The sequence below is a fragment of the Diabrotica undecimpunctata genome, chromosome 6 (assembly GCF_040954645.1).
Source record: "Diabrotica undecimpunctata isolate CICGRU chromosome 6, icDiaUnde3, whole genome shotgun sequence".
In the NCBI taxonomy this organism is placed as follows: domain Eukaryota; kingdom Metazoa; phylum Arthropoda; class Insecta; order Coleoptera; family Chrysomelidae; genus Diabrotica; species Diabrotica undecimpunctata.
Genome location: NC_092808.1, coordinates 125,192,549 through 125,213,623, shown reverse-complemented (window position 1 = coordinate 125,213,623; position 21,075 = coordinate 125,192,549). Strand labels below are relative to the sequence as shown.

Genomic DNA, 21,075 nt, shown 5'->3' with positions numbered 1-21,075 from the left:
TTTTATTCTATTAATTATTATATTTATTTATTATTTTATTATTAATATATATTTAGTGATTATTATTAAATATAATATAGCGTAAGATTAATATATACATATTGCAATAATATACAATAAAAGAATATGAAGTAATATTTTAAATAAAAAAGTATAGGTTATAAGGTTACAAATAGGTTATATTATATGAAATGGATTTATCTTATGTTGGCCAGTATTTTTCATGAAGCCTATTGAGAAAAACTCGTTCATATATATGTTGGTCGGTTAAGCGGCTTCTCTCATCTGACACAATATCATTCAATGATGACACCAGTCTCTCTGATGCCACCGAACTTCCGACCAACGACATGTATTTTTTAGGTATAAAAGCCAAGCCTGGCATACAGGTTCTGTTCTGATCCCAGAATGAAAACGGATCACTTGGCAGCAAAGGCCGCTGTAGATATAGAGTCAGTTCATTTGAATCTGTGTGTCCTGAGAACTTGAACTGAAACCACTGTTCACCAACTCCAGATCGTGTGAAGACCAAAGAGGGTTTGATTTTAAACTCACTTTGGCTTCTTCATTCTGGAAGGAGCAAGAAGGAGAAAGTTTTCCGATTTCGGTAAGGTACGTCCTAACTTCCGAGCCTAAATTGGATGTGACTGTTTCCGCTATATACGGATTCAGATATAGTTTTTTGAACCTCGGGTCCGTGATTGTAGCATGGAAAAGCAGGGGATTTCGTAAAAGCTTAGTGCTTCTCTCTTGAAGGCTAGTTATAAGGTTTTGGCATAACTTTTGAGCTGTACTAAGGTTTGGCTTGAGGTTTTTTAAAAATCTTTCGATAATAGACACAAGGGGGATAACAAGGCTAGCAGTAATGTACTGGGAACCCGAGATCTCCTTTGTGGCCTCATCGAAATGCGATAAAATGCTTACAATTTCAGTGATTAGTTTTATATCTGAACCAGAAAGCATCCTTGGTGCTTTTTTAATCGAGGGATCTGCCAATATTGCAGCTATATATGGGCACATTATTGTGAATCTTTTAAGCATATGGTAGACAGAATTCCATCTGGTTGTAGTCAGATGCAGAGAGCAATAAACCAAAATTATTATACTACTGCTCAACAGAGAGCGCTAAAATAATTCAGGTTCTATTGTCAATGAATATAATGAGAGTAGAATATAATATGCAATTATTGTATTCAATTAATGATGCAAATTTAATTTACCATTTGAAAATATAATCCTCTAATTTACCCACCAATTTTCCTTTCCTCCCAAACCCAAAAAATTCCCCACCCCAACCATTTCAACTTAAAAAATTTACTAGACTCTTTCAAATGGGATTTAAAAAAAATAATATCAACATAAATATTTTACTTAAATATAAATTGAATAATGTTAATAATCTTTTATTTTTACTACCACTAAAAAAAATTATCATGTATTACTTTTAAGACGTTTGTATATTTGTATAATGGGTACAACATTTTAACTCATTAAATACTTCCTGTATGGGTGTATCGTTTTGAAAACGTAGGGAAATCCTTGGAGATTCGTATTCGTAATCGGTAATTCGATATTTATAGTCAGAACATTATTTTTGGTAATCAGAAACAGCCATTCACTCACCCACTTTCAATGTCAAGAGTCAAGTGTGAAAAATAGATGATGTACCAGATCACTTCTTATGTAAATATTATGATTACAAATAACTTTTCAACGAAATATTATAATAAAACTTAATTGTTTCTGGCTGATGAGAGTTTGCACTTTCAGTTTGCTTCTGTATTTATAAAATAAAATAAAATTTGAATTATGGTTTTGTTTGGAATAATTACTTGAAAATAATAATTATGATTGGAATCCTAACCTAACCTAATCCTAATCACCGTAAAAAGTAAAGTTCGTGTAACCTTCTGGCTAAGGTCTAGTGTTAGGGTTTTCAGGTCGCGCAAGCGCCCCTAACATGACTTAACGACTACTTTCGTAGCCGGGACCGACGGCTTTACGTGCCCTCCGAAGCACGGTGGCAGCTCAGTTAAATTAGATATTGAAAATTTTTGTCGGTGCCGGGATTTGAACCCGGGCCCTTTAGCTTGTTAAGCCAGTAACATAGCCGCTGAGCTACGGCTGCCACCGTAAAAACCGTTAATCACCGTAAAAACCTAATAACCGGTTTTTACTTTAAAAATAAAAAACCGGTTATAACCGGGACAAAAAAACAACCGATAAAACCGGTTATTGCGAAGTAAAAAAACCGGTTTTCGGTTAAAACCGGTAGGTTTTTCCCATCCCTATTGTAAAGCCAGAATGATGATGTTATGGAGAATTGAAAGTAACATATACTCATCAATACCATTTGGATTTAAACATGTATGTTTAACAGTAATTAATATTACTAATTTAGATAATCTTCAATCATTTCTTGTTGCTTCCCAATATTGCTATTTTTGTTAGATCCCAATAATGTGCACGCATATCTCCTCCTACTATAACAAGAGCTTTTATTTGAGAAAAACTTTATCCCAATCATTTGTTTTAGTTCAAGTTTTTTGCTGCTCGATAAATCGATAAAGGTTTGAATATTTTCCATAATTCGCATTGTAATGTTAACGATAACATTTATTTTGAAAATATATAGGAAATGTATAAACAAAATCAACATCTTCACATTCTCTTTTCTCTTTTGAGAAAAAGATATTTTCCTTAAGTAGCCTTTTTTCCTTTAACAATAAAACTTTAAATTTACCATACCTTTGAGAAAACCTGTCGGAAAGCGAACGAGCCCATTTATTTAATGTTTGTTCGTAATATTACGGTAAAAGGATCTGACTTTTTTGAGTTGACCTACTGACATTTCGGTAATTTATAAAAAGATAAAATAAAAGAACGCACCTCTGGTAGGTAATATTTTACAACGTAGCTACTTTTGATATACATTACCGATTGCTAGAAACTGTAAAATGTGTTATTAAACCCTAGACAGGTCGATGTTTGACCAGCAAGCGAGAAAGACGTGTTTTAGGCATTCATTTATCGTACTAGTTAAATAGTAATTATTGAAGTAGATTTAAAAGTAATTAAGTAAAAAACTATGTGAAAGGGATTTGTATACTGAATATTGGAATCGTGAGTAGATAAAATATACTTTTTTCATCCATTTGGATTTAGATATTTAAGTAAATCACTGCAATTAGTTATAAGTATTATTAAATTTCCATAAACTGGTATCACAGCGAAAGCTGTAAAACCGCACTGGTTTTAGTCGGATTTTAAATCCATTTCAAAGATGTCAGAGATTTCAATTAGATGTAACAGTCCTAACAGAAACAAAACAGAAAGGGAAAGGGACAGACGAGTTTAAAGATTTTGTTCATTTCTATAGTGGAGAAGGAAAAGACAGAAGAGCAGCAGCAGGTGTAAGTATATTGATAAAGAAAAGGCTGTCACGAAATATTAAGAACTGGGAACAAATAAACGAAAGGCTAATTAAAGTTGAGATGAAGCTAAAAGGACGTGACATAGTGGTAGTGGGCGCATATGCACCTTCTGAAGATGAAAAGGACTAGGCAAAGGATAAATTTTACGACGAATTGACGGACCTGGTAGAGAGTATTGGAACTAGGAAGGAAGTAATTCTACTAGGTGACTTAAATGCTAGAAGCGAAAGAAAAGTAAATAGCAAAGTGGTCGGTCCATTTGGAGAAGAAAAAATAAATAAAAACGGTGAGAGAATAATAAGTTTCTGCGATCATATGAATTTAAAGATAATGAATGGATATTATCAGTACAATGATATACATAAATTCACGTGGATTCAGCCAACGAGGAATTTGAAATCAATAATCGATTACTGTATATGCAAAGAAAACTCCACAATAAAGGTTAATAACGTTAGAGTCCATCGAGGAGCAGAATGTGGATCTGATCACCATTTGCTTAAAGCGTCAATACTATTTACATTTAAAGGAAGCCAACGACAAAATGAAAACGAAAGTTCAATGATACTGCAAGACATTTCAACAAAGAGATATAATCTACAAGGTTTTGAAAATGAGTCTACCCAGTTTCTGTATAGAATGAGGTTGAATCTGAAATTGTACGATGTTTGTTACTCCTCACCAATTAATACGTACAACGAAATTATGAAAGCTCTTTAAGAAGCTGCAATGGAAGCTATTGGAGACGTGGATAGCATAAAATATAGAAATAAATGGTGGAATAAAGAAATAGAAGATCTTGTGAGAAAGAGGAAGAATATGTATAACAAATGGCTAGCAACAAAGGACCCTTACTATCGACAACAGTACATCAGCTTAAACAAAGAAGTAAAAAAAGAGGTAAATAAAGCCAAAAATGAGATGTGGAATAAAGCCTGCGATAACGTAGAAAATTTTATGGGTACAGCAAGAAGTAAAGAAGCCTGGAAAACAATTAAAGGTAGTAGAACAGATAGAATAGAATGCAGTAGGTTAACTCTAATAGCCCCAGAATTATGGGTCGCATATTATGAACAAATGCTGACAGAAGATCGAACAGAATTCCAAGATATTGGCTACCAAAAATATGATATTTCCTACCGCGAAGGAACTGAAATAACACCAGAAGAAATTAAAAAACACGCCAACGCTATGAAAAATGGAAAGGCTCTAGGACCGGGGGGAGTACCCATTGAACTGATTAAATATGGCCCTGACAAACTATTTCAGCTATTGGCTTATACTTTTAATTTATTCTTGAGAGGATAACTTCTTCCCCCAGAATGGAAAACTGCATATATCAGCATTCTATACAAAAATAAAGGCGACAGAAAAGATTGTAAGAACTACCGACGGCTTAGTGTAACTAACTCAATCTGTAGAGTCTACGGGAAGATAATTAAAAGCCGAATTGAAGATTGCTGGGAAGACGCTGAAGATCAGAGTGGCTTTCGTACTGGTTGTTTTTGTATAGACAATGTGTTCTGCCTAAAATAAACAATAGAAAAGCGTTTGGAACATAATATGGAGACACACATGGTATTTATTAATGTTCAAAAAGCGTATGACAGTGTCCCATTAGCCAAGCTATGGCAGGTGCTAGAAGACAAGAATATTCCACCGATTTACATTAATGCTGTAAGGGAGTTGTACGATGATATGACGAGTGTAATAAAGATTGGACAAAAAGTGACAAAAAAGATAAAAGTGACCAAACGACTTCGCCAAGGCTGCTGCATTGCACCTACACTCTTTAAGATTTATTTGGAGGGGGTTTTGGATATTTGGAAAAGAAAATGTGAACCTATGGGTGTTAAAATTGGAGACCATACACTGTACAGCTTGCATTTTGCTGATGACCAAGTAATACTTGCAGAAGATCAATATGATATCCACTACATGTTATGAAAAATAGATGAAGAATATACTAAGTGGGGCTTATCAATTAATCCATCAAAAACAGAGTACGTAGTAGTGGAAGGTGAAAGAAAGCACTTAGAACTAGCAAGCAAACAAATTCAAAATACTGATAGCTATGAATATCTCGGTGTAAACATTACAAACAATGGTCGGAATACAAAAGAAATAGCTACTAGAATTGGTCAAGATATTTCAGCAATACGTCAACTGAATAGTATACTTTGGAATAACCACATCACCCGAAACACAAAAATTAGGATATACAAAAGTATCATAGAAAGCATTGCTACATATGGTTCAGAGCTTTGGGTAATAAATAAAAATGTCACATCTAAAATAAAAGCAATGGAAATGAATTATTGGAGAAGATGTTGCCAACTCACTAGAAGAGATAGAGTAAGGAATACTGAAATCAGAGAGCGTATGGGCATAGACATTGACGTCCTGGAAACTATAGAATGCAAAAGGCTGAAATGGTATGGCCATGTAGAAAGGATGGATGATCAACGATGGCCAAAGAGAATGTTACAGTGGATCCCCACCAACCGCAGGAAAAAGGGAAGACCAAGAAGATCGTGGAGACAAGAAGTAAAAGGTGCAATGAAAGATAGGGGTCTACAAGTAGATGACTGGAACGATCGCAAGCGTTGGAAGCTAGGTTGCGAGAAACGGCGGCAGCTGTAATAAACTCGTTATATATATATATATATATATATATATATATATATATATATATATATATATATATATATATATATCTATATATATATATATATATATATATATATATATATATATATATATATCTATATATATATATATATATATATATATATATATATATATATATATATATATATATATATATATTTTTTTTAGTGGATTTTCTTGGGCTTAGGTTCATAAAAAAATTTGATTTGATACTAAGGCATTTTTATATATTTTTTCGACGTTTCGGCAGGAAATCCATGCCTTTTTCAAGAAGTAATATTGACTAAAAAACATTTTATGATAGACATAATAAGATTTAAAAGTTAAACTTTTGACTTACCAAGCATGTAAAAATTTGTTACTAACAAGTAGACGTCACAATTAAAATAATATTAAAAACATAGGACATACCCACTAAGTCACTACATGTAAAATATATTTTAGATCTAATGTGTTGTTTATTGAAGTTAGTTTATCGTTTAAACAACCAGTTATTTTAACATCATAGGCGTTCTGAGATTGTCTTTTTATGTGTTTTTAAATTAAGTTAAAATATATTTTGTTCAAATTTTTGACATCTTTTTTATCATTTATTGCATTATTATTTTTTTTTATTTGTATAGACTCTAGAAGCTTTCTCTTTTTCCTGTTGGGTTCACTTTTTAGGATCTTGGTTTTCTCAAAATCAAATTTATGTTTTTTTTCGTTTTCATGTTTTGTGAGGGCGGTTGAGTTTTTTTTGTCATATTTGTGGGAACGTATTCTTGAGTTAAGTAGCTGACTGGTTTGTCCAATATAAACTCCATCACAATTCGAGCAGGGAATTTCATATACAACATGCGATCTTTTTAATAGAGGGGTTTTTGTTTTTAATCTTGTAAAATTCTTTTTCAAAAGATTGTGCCCTTTATGAGCAACCATAATATTATGTTTGGACAGAAGATTTGCAATTTGTTCTGATAATCCTTTTATATAGGGAAGAGACATATAGTTTTTCTTTACCGTGTTGGTTTCATTGTTATTATTGTTATTGTAAAATTTATGCAGTCGCGATTTGAAAGTGTTGTCGATAAGGTGGTGTGGGTATGAATTAAGTGTTAGTGCTGTTTTTTCTTTTTTAATGGCCTGAGGTCTATTAATAGGATCGGATAATCTAATAGCTCTATCGGCGAGTCCGATAACTACTGATTTCTTTTGAGACAGGGGATGATGAGAGTTGAAATTCAGATATCTCGATGACCAGGTTTTTTTGGTGTACCATGAAGTAGTTATAGTGCTGTTTTCTCTATGTAAGGTCAGGTCCAGAAAATTAATTTGATGATTTTTTTCAAATACAGATACAAAAGTATCATAGAAAGCATTGCTACATATGGTTCAGAGCTTTGGGTAATAAATAAAAATGTCACATCTAAAATAAAAGCAATGGAAATGAATTATTGGAGAAGATGTTGCCAACTCACTAGAAGAGATAGAGTAAGGAATACTGAAATCAGAGAGCGTATGGGCATAGACATTGACGTCCTGGAAACTATAGAATGCAAAAGGCTGAAATGGTATGGCCATGTAGAAAGGATGGATGATCAACGATGGCCAAAGAGAATGTTACAGTGGATCCCCACCAACCGCAGGAAAAAGGGAAGACCAAGAAGATCGTGGAGACAAGAAGTAAAAGGTGCAATGAAAGATAGGGGTCTACAAGTAGATGACTGGAACGATCGCAAGCGTTGGAAGCTAGGTTGCGAGAAACGGCGGCAGCTGTAATAAACTCGTTATATATATATATATATATATATATATATATATATATATATATCTATATATATATATATATATATATATATATATATATATATATATATATATATATATATATTTTTTTTTTAGTGGATTTTCTTGGGCTTAGGTTCATAAAAAAATTTGATTTGATACTAAGGCATTTTTATATATTTTTTCGACGTTTCGGCAGGAAATCCATGCCTTTTTCAAGAAGTAATATTGACTAAAAAACATTTTATGATAGACATAATAAGATTTAAAAGTTAAACTTTTGACTTACCAAGCATGTAAAAATTTGTTACTAACAAGTAGACGTCACAATTAAAATAATATTAAAAACATAGGACATACCCACTAAGTCACTACATGTAAAATATATTTTAGATCTAATGTGTTGTTTATTGAAGTTAGTTTATCGTTTAAACAACCAGTTATTTTAACATCATAGGCGTTCTGAGATTGTCTTTTTATGTGTTTTTAAATTAAGTTAAAATATATTTTGTTCAAATTTTTGACATCTTTTTTATCATTTATTGCATTATTATTTTTTTTTATTTGTATAGACTCTAGAAGCTCTCTCTTTTTCCTGTTGGGTTCACTTTTTAGGATCTTGGTTTTCTCAAAATCAAATTTATGTTTTTTTTCGTTTTCGTGTTTTGTGAGGGCGGTTGAGTTTTTTTTGTCATATTTGTGGGAACGTATTCTTGAGTTAAGTAGCTGACTGGTTTGTCCAATATAAACTCCATCACAATTCGAGCAGGGAATTTCATATACAACATGCGATCTTTTTAATAGAGGGGTTTTTGTTTTTAATCTTGTAAAATTCTTTTTCAAAAGATTGTGCCCTTTATGAGCAACCATAATATTATGTTTGGACAGAAGATTTGCAATTTGTTCTGATAATCCTTTTATATAGGGAAGAGACATATAGTTTTTCTTTACCGTGTTGGTTTCATTGTTATTATTGTTATTGTAAAATTTATGCAGTCGCGATTTGAAAGTGTTGTCGATAAGGTGGTGTGGGTATGAATTAAGTGTTAGTGCTGTTTTTGCTTTTTTAATGGCCTGAGGTCTATTAATAGGATCGGATAATCTAATAGCTCTATCGGCGAGTCCGATAACTACTGATTTCTTTTGAGACAGGGGATGATGAGAGTTGAAATTCAGATATCTCGATGACCAGGTTTTTTTGGTGTACCATGAAGTAGTTATAGTGCTGTTTTCTCTATGTAAGGTCAGGTCCAGAAAATTAATTTGATGATTTTTTTCAATTTCTAATGTAAATTTTAGTTTTTGGTGAAAGTTATTGAATTCATTTAGTAAAATATCCATTTTATCCTCTGGTGCTGCGCTCAAGCAGTCATCTATATAGCGATAGAAAAAAGGTATATCAAAATCTATTTTATTTAAAACAATTTCCTCTAGATGCTCTAAAACTAATTGAGCGATGGCACTGGATATGCTAGCACCCATAGCACATCCATCTGTTTGTTGGAAGATTTTGTTTTTATATAGGAAATAGGTTGACTTTAATGTTGTTTCGACTGCTAGCAGAAATTCTTCTAGAGGGATGTCTGTGAACGCTTTGATTGTGCGATATATATATATATATATATATATATATATATATATATATATATATATATATATATATATATATATATATATATATATATATATATCAAAGATGTCATCTTCCAGTCAGCTACCACAAAATGCAGCATACTCAAAAGCAGTTAGTCAACCACGTAGTATATTAATCCCAAACAGGGATCAAGCTATTCTATTTAACACTCTAGAGAATTGTACAATAAAATTAATGAGTATCTTAAAGGATTGAGTCAGTATAATAGAACCAAAAAATATAATTTTCGCATCCCGTATATCAAACGGTAGAATATGCATATATCTATAATCTAAAAACCTAGTAGATAAATTCATAGCAGAAAAGATAATAATAAGATAATAGTAAGATAATAGTAAATGGAAATATACTAGAAGCGAGAAGATTAATAACTCCATCAGTCCTCTTAATTCTGTCCAATGCATGTCCAAGCATACCTTCTAAATTAATAATGGATGAAATAATAAAACTAGGTTTAAATTCTCTCTCAGGCATATCATACCTACGCATAGGAGCAACCTATCCTGTCTTCAGTCATATGCTAAGCTTCCGAAGAAATATTTTCGTTTCACCTTTTTCAGACAACTTTGTACTACCTGAATCTTTTATCATCGAATTGGAACAAACATCATACCGCATATTTATAGCCCAAAACGAAACATGTTTCAAATGAAAATTAACTGGATACCAGGCAGCTAACTGTCCAAATATTTCACCTTCCAACTATCCTTATAATGATAGTGCAATGCAAACAGAAATGAGACAAAATTCATCAATAAATCATACTCAACAAGATAATCTACAAAATACTTTCACAATCTCAAAATAAGTGAGAATAGCACGTTTCCGGATGGGACACAGTGATTTGATATATAAATGCCTCTTTGCGCAGACTGTGTCGCCAATGTGTGAGAATTGTCAAGTAACACTCTCCGTGGAGCATATACTAACTCGGTGAAAACATATGAAGCAGCAAGAGAAAAGCACACTATCCCAAATAATATAAAGGAAGCCTTAGGAAAAAACATGAACATTAAAAAACACAAAGTTGTTATTACTTACTTGAGTATTGGTTTATATGTGATTCGTGTTGGGTAAAATAACCATCTAAAAATGACCCATGGGCTTGTAGTCTATTCATTAAGGTCAGCAATTCAACACCACAAAAAAGAACAGAGAAAAGGTTGAATCACGGTATTCTTACTTTTATACGAAGAGGGGGTTGTAGCTATTAAAGAAGGTACCCATACGGTTGTTCAGGATATGTAGTCCTAAATAATGACTCCGTAAAAAAATATTTTTTTAAATTATTTTAGATTCCATTGAAAGTTTGTAGAATCGATGGAAACATTATTACGCAGGTAACAAGAAATATAATATCAAAGGTTTTAAACAATTTTTTTTTTTGGGTTTTTGCTACAAGACATAAAAGCCTAATTAAGTTATAAATATTTTTCTAAGAACAGTATCTTAAAGCACTTCTTCACCTTAATAAATACCAACAGTACGTTTTCATGAATAGCTACTTACCCCATCCTGGTTTTCTACAATGTCCTTGCCAACGGAAGCTAGCGTTGTCCATTTGCAGTTGTTGATTGCTTTTGCAGCGCATCGCTTGTGTACTTTGCATTTACAAACCTCGCAGGACAAGCCGTGGCTAGTGACTCCGCTAAGAGCCTCACGACAAACATTGCAATATGTTGGGCGAGCGTGAGATGTAGCATACCTGGAATAAAATATTATTTTTAATTCAGGAAATAAATAATGGATAACAGATTGTTTAATAGATTAAAGAGAACACACAAAGCCAACGATGTAATATTCTTGATTTACACGGTGGGTACAAAAAGTAATTTAACTTGCTAATATTTCGATTATTTAAATTTATAAATAATATTTGTAAAGTTTTTTATGAATAAAGGTGTCTAAATTAGTAAATTAGACATATATAGGGTGCGCCATTAATCCAAAATAACGGAAAGATATAATTTTTTATATCGTAGACTTTATATAATTGAACTCTTCCATTGTCGGTACCAAGCTCGAATGAGAAAGGAACGGATGGATTGTTAGTGGACGGGTTTTTGTACCAGTAGTAGCCGCTATCAATAAAAGCCAAGAAACGTCCTAGTCAACATAGATTAATATCAATAGCAAATCTTACATAGAATGATATGGGTGAGATTAAGCTCCCAGCGCTTTAAATCTTGCCCCCTTTGATAAGGTATGGCAGCCCCAACAAAAGTTGCCATACCTGGTTCTTCAGGTTATTAGTTGGGTGTAAAGTTAACAACCATATTCTTTAAAAATCACCTTTAAAAATTCCTATGAGAGATCAAGGAGAAGAAACGGGACTGACAAAGCGACGACGACTACACGAAAAAAAGATACATGACCTACAGATTGCGACTTAAAATATTCGATCTCTATGCAGTCCAGAGACTTACAAAATTTACTCAAAATATTACACAAGCATAATAAGAATTGTTATACCAAAGACCGTGTAACAGGCACTGTCTTCTTAACAGTGGCGTAACAAACTCCGTCAGGACCTCCCCGCAAAATTATAAATGGGGCCCACTTTAAAAATTACTAAATGAGACTTGTGTAACAAAAACTTATAATTATGTGTTAGTGTATTGATGCACTGTTTATAACAACTAACATTTTTCATCCTTATTGGTATAGAATAAAATAGAACAAAAAATAATCAATGATTACATTATTACATAATATTAATCTATGAGATAAACAACTTTCTTCGTGCACTACTATCAGCGAATATATCTACAATTTTATTAATTTAAGTTTAGAAAAAGATCTCTCTAAACTAGCGGTCGTGATGGGTAAAGTTAAAAATAAGATGTACGCATGACACACTTCTGGTATGCAAGCACTAGTGCAATGAAAATCTATGAGAATAATTTTGGCTGTATCATAAATAGAGTTTGTTGATTCCAACTGTGTCCTTATTGATTTTCTAACAAATTGCAGTTGCTCCAAAAAATCACTACTTAAATCTGACTGGTACGCAGCAACTAATTTACTGGCTTCGGCAAAAAATTCTGGATCCAATTTGAAAAGATATCCACTTCTAGGTTCTAGGACTTATCGTCGTTTACTTTGTACATACTTAAAAACCTAGCTTGAATTTGTTGAATGACTACATCCAGATTTCCGAAAAACACGCCTATTCTATATCTTTCTTCAGGGTTTGAGATGCGTTGATCTTGTAATAATTAATCGAAATGCTTCTTAACTCTACCAAACCTTTTGATTTTAAAAGTACAGGGCAAGCCAAAATAAATAAGTAGCAAAATCTTTGGATTTCTTGTAAAAATGACATAGTTTTGCCTAAGATTTGATAAAAATTCTTTACAGTTATGTAAAAGTACTGTTGTGCGTGAGAGATCCATATTTTTGGACTGCAAAAGAGTGACAGCTAAATTTATAGATTCCAAAACTTTATTTAGTAAAATAGTTGGAAAGACAAATTCAAACTGTTCCATTTTACTTCTTAAATTATTAAATGTCATTCTCTCCTCACGATCTGTGGTAGGTAATATTATTTTAGACAGTGTTTTTAAAATTGTTATGTAGTTCTGCTTTACACCAAGCACAGTTTGAAATCTGGATGACCACCTAGTCACCGACAATGTTTTTAGAGTAAGCGATTTTGGTTGGAAATTTTTCTGCATTGTTAGCAAATGATCCCATTTTTTAATACTTTTGCCGAAAAAATTATAAATACTTTGTATGATATCGTAATAATCGCGGAGTTCTAATATATTATTGCTTGTGTCCTGCGACACCAAATTTGAATTATGAGATGCATAATGGACGTATGCAGCTTGGGATTGGACGGCTTTAATTTTCTTTTTCACTCCGGAGTAATGGCCACTCATATTTGCTGCACCGTCATAACCCTGTCCGCGACACTTTGCAACTGATATACTATGTTCTTTTAAGAAAGATAAAATTAAATTTGAATTATCTTCTCCAGTTTGGATATGTATATCACAGAAACCTAAGAATGATTCAATAATTTTTATATTACTAGGAACATCAGTAATTGGATCTCTTTCAATAGAAACTTACCTAATTATGATTGATAATTGGTCTGTTTTAGAAATGTCCTGTGTTGTATCTAATAATATAGAAAAAAATAAGCTTTTTTGAATATTAATTATAAGCAAAACTCTAATTGAATTTCCTCATAAAATTAATAATTTATTTTGAATTTTTGGACTTAAATATCTTGTTTGATATTTCGGTTTTTGTATTAATTCACCTAAGAACTTATCGTATTTAGCCAATAAATTAACTATTCCTAGAAAATTGCCACTATTTGCATCACTAACTATTTCCCTATGTCCTCTAAATGGTATATTCATAAGTGCTAAATTTAAAATTATATATACTATCCTAATTAAAATATTTCTCCCTAAAAAGATTTTTTTCTTCTAAATTCACTCTCCATACAATACTCTAAAGATTTGTTATTTTTGTTCATGTCATAAACAACCGAGGCGTAGAGGTAAATTAAAGATTTTTCAAGAACCTTAATTTTTTTTGACCCTGCCAATCCTTCACTTCTTTAATCCATGCGGAATTATATTATGACTGTGCTGTTCTTTTGGCAAAAAGCCAGCAATGCTCGCAATATGCAACATCGGTTTTTGCGAGTAGCACAACCAGTAACGCAGTAATTCAGTTCCAGCAGGAGATTTAAAACAATAAAAGTTTTCCGAAAAAGAACGGTTATTGGCGTCTTTTGGGAATGGCGCTTTAGGTTTAGATGGCCCCTGCTGTAGTATTTGTTTTTTTTATAGCAAAATCTTCAATATTTTCATTATACAGCCCCTTATCGGAAAGATGATACACTTCATGGGAACTAAAAGCATTTTTTTAATTATTAGTCTATATAATACCCAAATAAAAATGAAACGTTACCTGGAACTACAATAAGCGTAATTAATCTGCTCGGCGTAATTAATCAATTCTACTTCTGGGTTGTCATTTTTATTTTGAGTAGGATTAGCAATTATTGTTTCCTGACTAAGACCAAATGAATCTTTTGATGCTTCACCAGCTTCACTAGGCTGCTGTTTTAATTCACCAGTTGTCACAAAAAATGAAGAAATTTTTGGTAATTTTTGTTTTTGTTCGGATTTTTGAGCACGTAGCTTTCGATTTTCTGAACCACTTTTACATTCCCTCTTAGCACTTATTCTGTCTCGTGCAGATATATTACAATAAGAACGTTATTACATGTGTAAGTGTTATAATTTCCTTATCTCACCGTTTATCTGTTGAGAGATTGTCCAATAGCACAAGTCATCAATAATTCATAAATAAGTGCGTACCAAATTGATGCAACTAAACCGTAAAACAACACAAATAACACAAAATTCAAACAACCAAACAATGTAAGGATATAATACTACTGCCGAATAACGTATCGAAATACTAAAGGTAAACAGAAAACGCATTTCTAGATCTAGAAAAATATTGCTCTAAAATTCGCAAAATTGCAATTCTCAAATATTTCAATAGTCACGTACAAAACATTATAGTTTATAGTCGTCATCATAAAAGGTCGGGACACCGGAAAGGATTAAGTTTATGTTTATGGGAGTAGCAGATATAAGATGATAGTTACCGAAATGCCGAATATGCCTATTTAAAAATTTGCATTCTTAAATTTAAACTTACAGGTTTTATGTTAGAATGTTTTTATGTTTATGTTTTTAAGATTTCCAGGCACTGTTTAAAAAATGTTGCGTCTGCATGCGTAAAATAATACATTTTTACATATATTAGACGATAAGATGGGGACACTGATATATTGGGGCCTCCCGCAAGCTTCATGCCGCGGGGGTCTCTGTTACGCCTCTGCTTCTTAATAAATAAAAAATCAAATATTTGGTAGAAGATTTTAAAGCGATAAATCTCCGAATGAAACTAAAAGAAACATTTTTTAATTATATCCCATTAAATTTGCATGCCGCAAAGAAACGGATGATAAAATCAAGGAACAATTGAACGATGTACTTTAAGTATTAAGTTTCTACAAAGAAAATACCAATTAACGATCAATAACAGATAGGTAAATTATATAAATTGGAGTTATTTTGTGAAACCGATCCTGGCAGCTTAATTTACTGGGATAATTTTATTAATTTTATAATAAAAGAATATTTCCTATAATATTTTTAACTAAAGACTTTTTGACTAAAGATTTTCCTACTTGTAACCGAATCACTGTTTATCACGAGATGAACTTCAATGTAAGAACTATCTGGAAATTACGTGGCTGAATATAACCTTTATAGCCAAATTGTTGAAGATTTGATCTCTGAAAACGAGACGAACGAGCTGAATTTTGCTGAGAATGTCAATTTTGGGGCCTTAAAAAATGCACAAATGTTTACCATACCTACTCCCAGCTTACCCCTAAAACCCCCCTTCACTCCACCCCTCGTAGGGGGAATGACTGAAAAAATCGATTTATTAAAAATTTGTTTGCCGGATAAAAAAATGTTTCAAATAAAAAATGTAGCTGAGATAATTTTATAAAGACATCTTAAACATATCTCATAAACAACGCTTGAAGCGACCGGCGATTTTTAACGTACGCGCGCGAAATCAATTTGTTAAATAAAATTTGTATCAACTCAATGGTAAAAGTTCGATATTTTTTCAGAGTTACCTATTGAGAAAAACCCAAAATGCATTTTAAACGCTTTTGTCTGCAATTTTTACATTTTACTGCAAGTGAAATGAGTTTCTGTAAAGTGTTGTCATATAATTATTACATGATTGTTGTCATATTTTACGATTCTAATGAGATCAATAAAATTTGTCACTTCCATTAACCTATGGAATTTGAGAGAGCCTAATTTTTAAAATCTATAACATGAAATTTTGATTTTGAGTTTTAGCAACAACTATAAATCATTTAAAATATGCCTAAAAAACTCTGAATTAAAACTTGTACCTTACAAACGATCTTACGTCATGAGAAATGTCCCCACCAAGACGGCATTCGGTTGAATTTGTAAGTATAGTTGTGTTATTTCAAAAGTCGTACTTATATAATCGACAAAAAGGAGTTTTAAATGCTTTAGATCACGGGTTTCCAACTTACAAGGTATTGAGGGCCAAACTAACGCCACCGATAATAATAATAATATGATCAATGAATACAAAACTCCAATTTATTTGCAATAAGTGGGATAAAATAGTTTTTTGAATAGTATTAATGACAGCAAAAACAAAACTAATTTATCTTAAATGTAAGCAAAAAAGTAATACTTACAAAAGTAGACAATAAAATATAAATAATTTATTATTTGAATTAGCAGAGACCATGGTATTAAGGTACGTAACCTAAACACAAACAGAATAATATCATACAAAGAAAAGTAATACTTAAAAAAGACAGATTAATACAATCTACATTAGAAATTTCAACAAAAAAAATTTCAGTTGTTGCTAATCTTAAAAGATGCAACAAGGAGAAATCTGTAAGAGTACACATCAGATAACCACTCCTTACTGCTGAAGTCCACAAAGGTGATTAGTACAATAATAACTGACTAACATCTGACTGGTCAATACTTTCATCAAGCCACAGTGAAAAATATATACAATCTTTGATGATATTGATAAATTAATCAATAATGTTTCTACTTGTTCCCCCATATTTCTGACCCTCCTCTGTACAGTTTGGTTGGAGAACTGATTTAAATTTTTCTGCCATTCTAGTATCTCCGAAAGCCTTCGTCATTTCCATAGCACACTTATTAACCAGACTTCCTTCGGTAAATGTTTTTCTTTTCCTTTGCAAGCTCAAGGTGACAATGAATAGGAGGCATATGGGGCAAATGATTGATTCTGAATTACTTTACTAAACATACCTGTCTGCTGTTTTAATTTCTTCTTAAACTCAATGACTAGAGTATGTCGAGCTTCTCCATTATACATATCATACTTCTTATCATGCATTGTTGAATAGGGTAGCTTAACAGTGTACTCCTTAGGTTTAGCAACAATTAATTTGCATGTACACCAAACATTGTAGCTTTCTATGGTTATTTGTAATTAAAAAGTTCGTTTCGCAGATTTCTTTGTAACTTCTGTTTTTATTTTCAATTTTATGCTTCTTTGAGTTTTACTTAACTTAATTTAACATAACCTAACCTAACCTAAGCACAAAAAACCGAACGTCTACGATTGATTATGTTCGAGCGGAAGAGACTGACATACATTGTCAGCGGTGAGACTAGCCAGCCAGATTTTGAGGCAAGTCTATTATTCCGAGACTAAAGGCGGAGGTTAGTTTTTTGCTGTTGTCATTGCACGAAATAGTGATTTGTTAGTAATTTACTTTTATTATTTATTATCTTCGTATTTATTATGCCATAGTGAACTATTGAACATATTATTAAAATATATTTCTTAGTTTTGTAAATACTCTTGGTGGTCGCAAAAATATGCTTCGCGAGTCGCCTGTTGTAATCCCTTGTTTTAGATCGTTTGTAAGGTGAAAGTTGAAATTCGGCGTTTTTCAGGCATATATCAAATGCCTCATGTTTGTTGCAAAAATTAAAATTTTATTTTATAGGGTTTGAAGATTAGGTTCCATCAATGAAAAAATTTCATGGTGATCGGTCAATGAAAGTGCAAATTTACTCGAGAATCATAAAAAAATGAAAATCGTGCAACGTTTCTTTATTTAACAGCTTTAAAAGCTACGCTCTCTACCTTTAACGGGTTCACTGCCGTAGCGGTCAAATAAGCCGCTTGTGCGACTATCCCCACCCGCCATGGCGGTCATATAGGGCGCTACGTCATTTGACAATAAATCTAGCAGAAACACTAGACCGCCGCTTCCATTTAAAATACACATGAAATGTGACTGCTTGGCGTATATGACAATCTGAGTTTCCATATTAAATCGAGACTCGAGTCTTCTTACAAACTCTCTCTGATGACGTGTATACGCAGAAACACGTATTAAGGAGTGGTAAAAGACTCAAATTAAATCGAAACTCAACCGTCTTCGTGAATTTGCAAAAGGTTAAACGTCATTTTTTACTTATAAATTATATATAAACTATGTAAAATCGCTATTTGATTTTAAATACTAAAGGTGAAGAACAGTAAATTATATAAAAAGGTGAAACAATTTTATTGAAAAATCATAGAAAGTCCTATAGAACAAGGGTTTTTAAAATTATTTTTAATATTCTGTTGCTTAATTATTACAAAAATAAAAAAAAAGTCGACTTCAAAATTCGACTTTTTGAAAATTAATAACAATTTCTCTAAAAATGCAAAAAAAACTTTGATTTTGTGAGAGAATGAGGAAAATATCACAAATATTCAGCTCTAAAATTTTAATGAACTTTTACTTAGTAGTTATTGCAAAATTTAGATTGTTTATCCCAAGTTATGCTTAAAGTATTGGGTCTGTATGAATTCTGAAAGCACCAAATTAAAAAAAAAATACATTATCAAGTTAAATCATTTAAAGATTAAAAGTTTATGTTAAATACTGCAAAACAGGTTTGCAAAAATACTACGATTATAAGATTATAAACAATTAAAGTAACTCAGACGCAATAACATGTAGAAAGTTATTTTTTGATTGTCTTTGTGGACATTTTTAGACGAATAAAAGAACATAATTTCCTACCATCCTTAAAACCCGAGTTAGCTCTTTTTTTTTCAAAAATTCACCGTGGCTTTGTTTATAAACAATAAGAAATTTAAAAAGAACCATTTGAAGGATTAATAGTTAAGTTTAGAAAAAAAAAAAAAAAATTAAAAACAGTTTCTTTAAAAATAAGCCATCTATGATGCGCAAAAGATAAATGGGAAACTTATAAATTCAAAGGGTACCCCCCGTTAAGTTAGGCAAAATTTCCTCACTTCCAGAATTCAATTTTCTTCATTTTTTTACGTGATTAAAAACTAAGCCTCAAGGCAATTTTAACGTGCAACCACCTTTCTCCAACCCTACCCTCAAAAACGTAAATTTTTGGTTTTTAGTTTTTTTTAGATGGGATGCAATAAATTTAAAAATTTCAAAAAATTTTATAGACCCGCAGGTTGTGTATAGTAAGAGAGTATAACTTTCTTTTCGGGATATTTTCTCCATTTTATAGTTTTCAAAATAGATCAAATCAAGGTTTAAAAATTGTTTTTTAAAGGTTTATGTATATTTTAAATTAAATGAGGCCTTTAGGGCATATAAAAATTGGACGAAACACCTTTACACCCCCAAAAAACTATGTTTTTTCACGGTTTTTGAAGGTTTTTGAATGGTTAATCATATTACGTTTGATATAATTAAAAATAAAACAGGGCAATTTTAGCTTGTCACATCCTCCCCCTACTCCTAAAACGCCATTTTTTCGATTTTATTTTATTTTTTTGGTAGGTTGCAATCAATTTAAAACTTTTAAAAAATCAGACGCATAGTTAAGGCTTTTAAAAAACTTAGTCTAGTTTTTATATACCCGTAGATAGAGTATACATAACCTAAAAAAGCTTTTAATTTTTTAATACCTCATAACTTTTTTTGAGATGACTTCAAGTCCCATTTTTTTGTCTATGTATGTAATGTATGAGCCGACTATGCATTGAACATTAAGCATTGTACTAATAACGTACTGTATATGCCAAGAGCAACTGGAGAAAACCAATAATTAGTCAGTTGAATTAAAAATGTAACCCAAGAATATAGGCATTAGCGCGATAATATTTTTTTAAATCATATTTGTCATATTAGCAAATATTATAACTAAATCCAAAACAATATATTTCGCTGATTTTTTGTCAGCTTCATCAGGAGACAACTGAAATATGGTTAAAATGTATATAAATATCAGGTGAAAATAAACAATGATTTACTTACAGATTTATAGTTAAAAATATTTAAAAATGTTGTACATAATATATTCAAAACAGTACTGACAATATTGGTTAAAGCACCTAGTCACTAGTAATTAAATTAAATTTTTTTTATCAAAAAAAAACAACTAAGAAACAATTAAAACAGAATAAAATTACACATTAAAAATATACAGGGTGATTTAAAATATAATTGTAAACAAAAATTATTTGAACATACTAAGAATATTACAGTAGATATTGCTCAACTGTCCCGTGTCTGCCTTATAATTTACTGCATATTTTTCTTTATTAATATTTCTAAAAACAATCTTTTTTTGTAATTGTTCTCTTGCTGTAGAACCCTGACATTAGTTTTATTTACAGTTGGTATCTTGTCTTTTACTTTAGAAAACAGTTGTCGGTTTTCTAATAAATTATATTAAACACTTTTAATGTTGATAAATTGTTTAAATAAACTGGTCACAGAAAGTGATAACTGTTTTATTAATGGTAGTTTTTTATATTGGATTGTTTGTACTGCTCTGATATCAGCGGGACCGTCAAAGTTAATCGGAGTTAAATATCAATTTTTTAAGGATATGTTTTGGGTATCCAATATTTTCAAAGATGTTTAACAGCAAATTTAAGTTTCTGTTAATGAATTTA

General features: G+C 31.6%; 1 protein-coding gene across 1 annotated transcript in view; it reads right to left on the bottom strand.

Annotated features, from left to right (window-relative positions):
* LOC140444605 (diacylglycerol kinase eta) overlaps positions 1-21,075 on the bottom strand; it is a gene marked incomplete at its 5' end in the record, with an annotated part of 276,793 nt that overhangs the window by 206,530 nt on the left and 49,188 nt on the right. Inside the window, one exon of the mRNA XM_072536367.1 lies at positions 11,035-11,230. Coding sequence (XP_072392468.1) covers positions 11,035-11,230 — 196 coding nt within the window. The remainder of the gene's footprint in view (positions 1-11,034; positions 11,231-21,075) is intronic.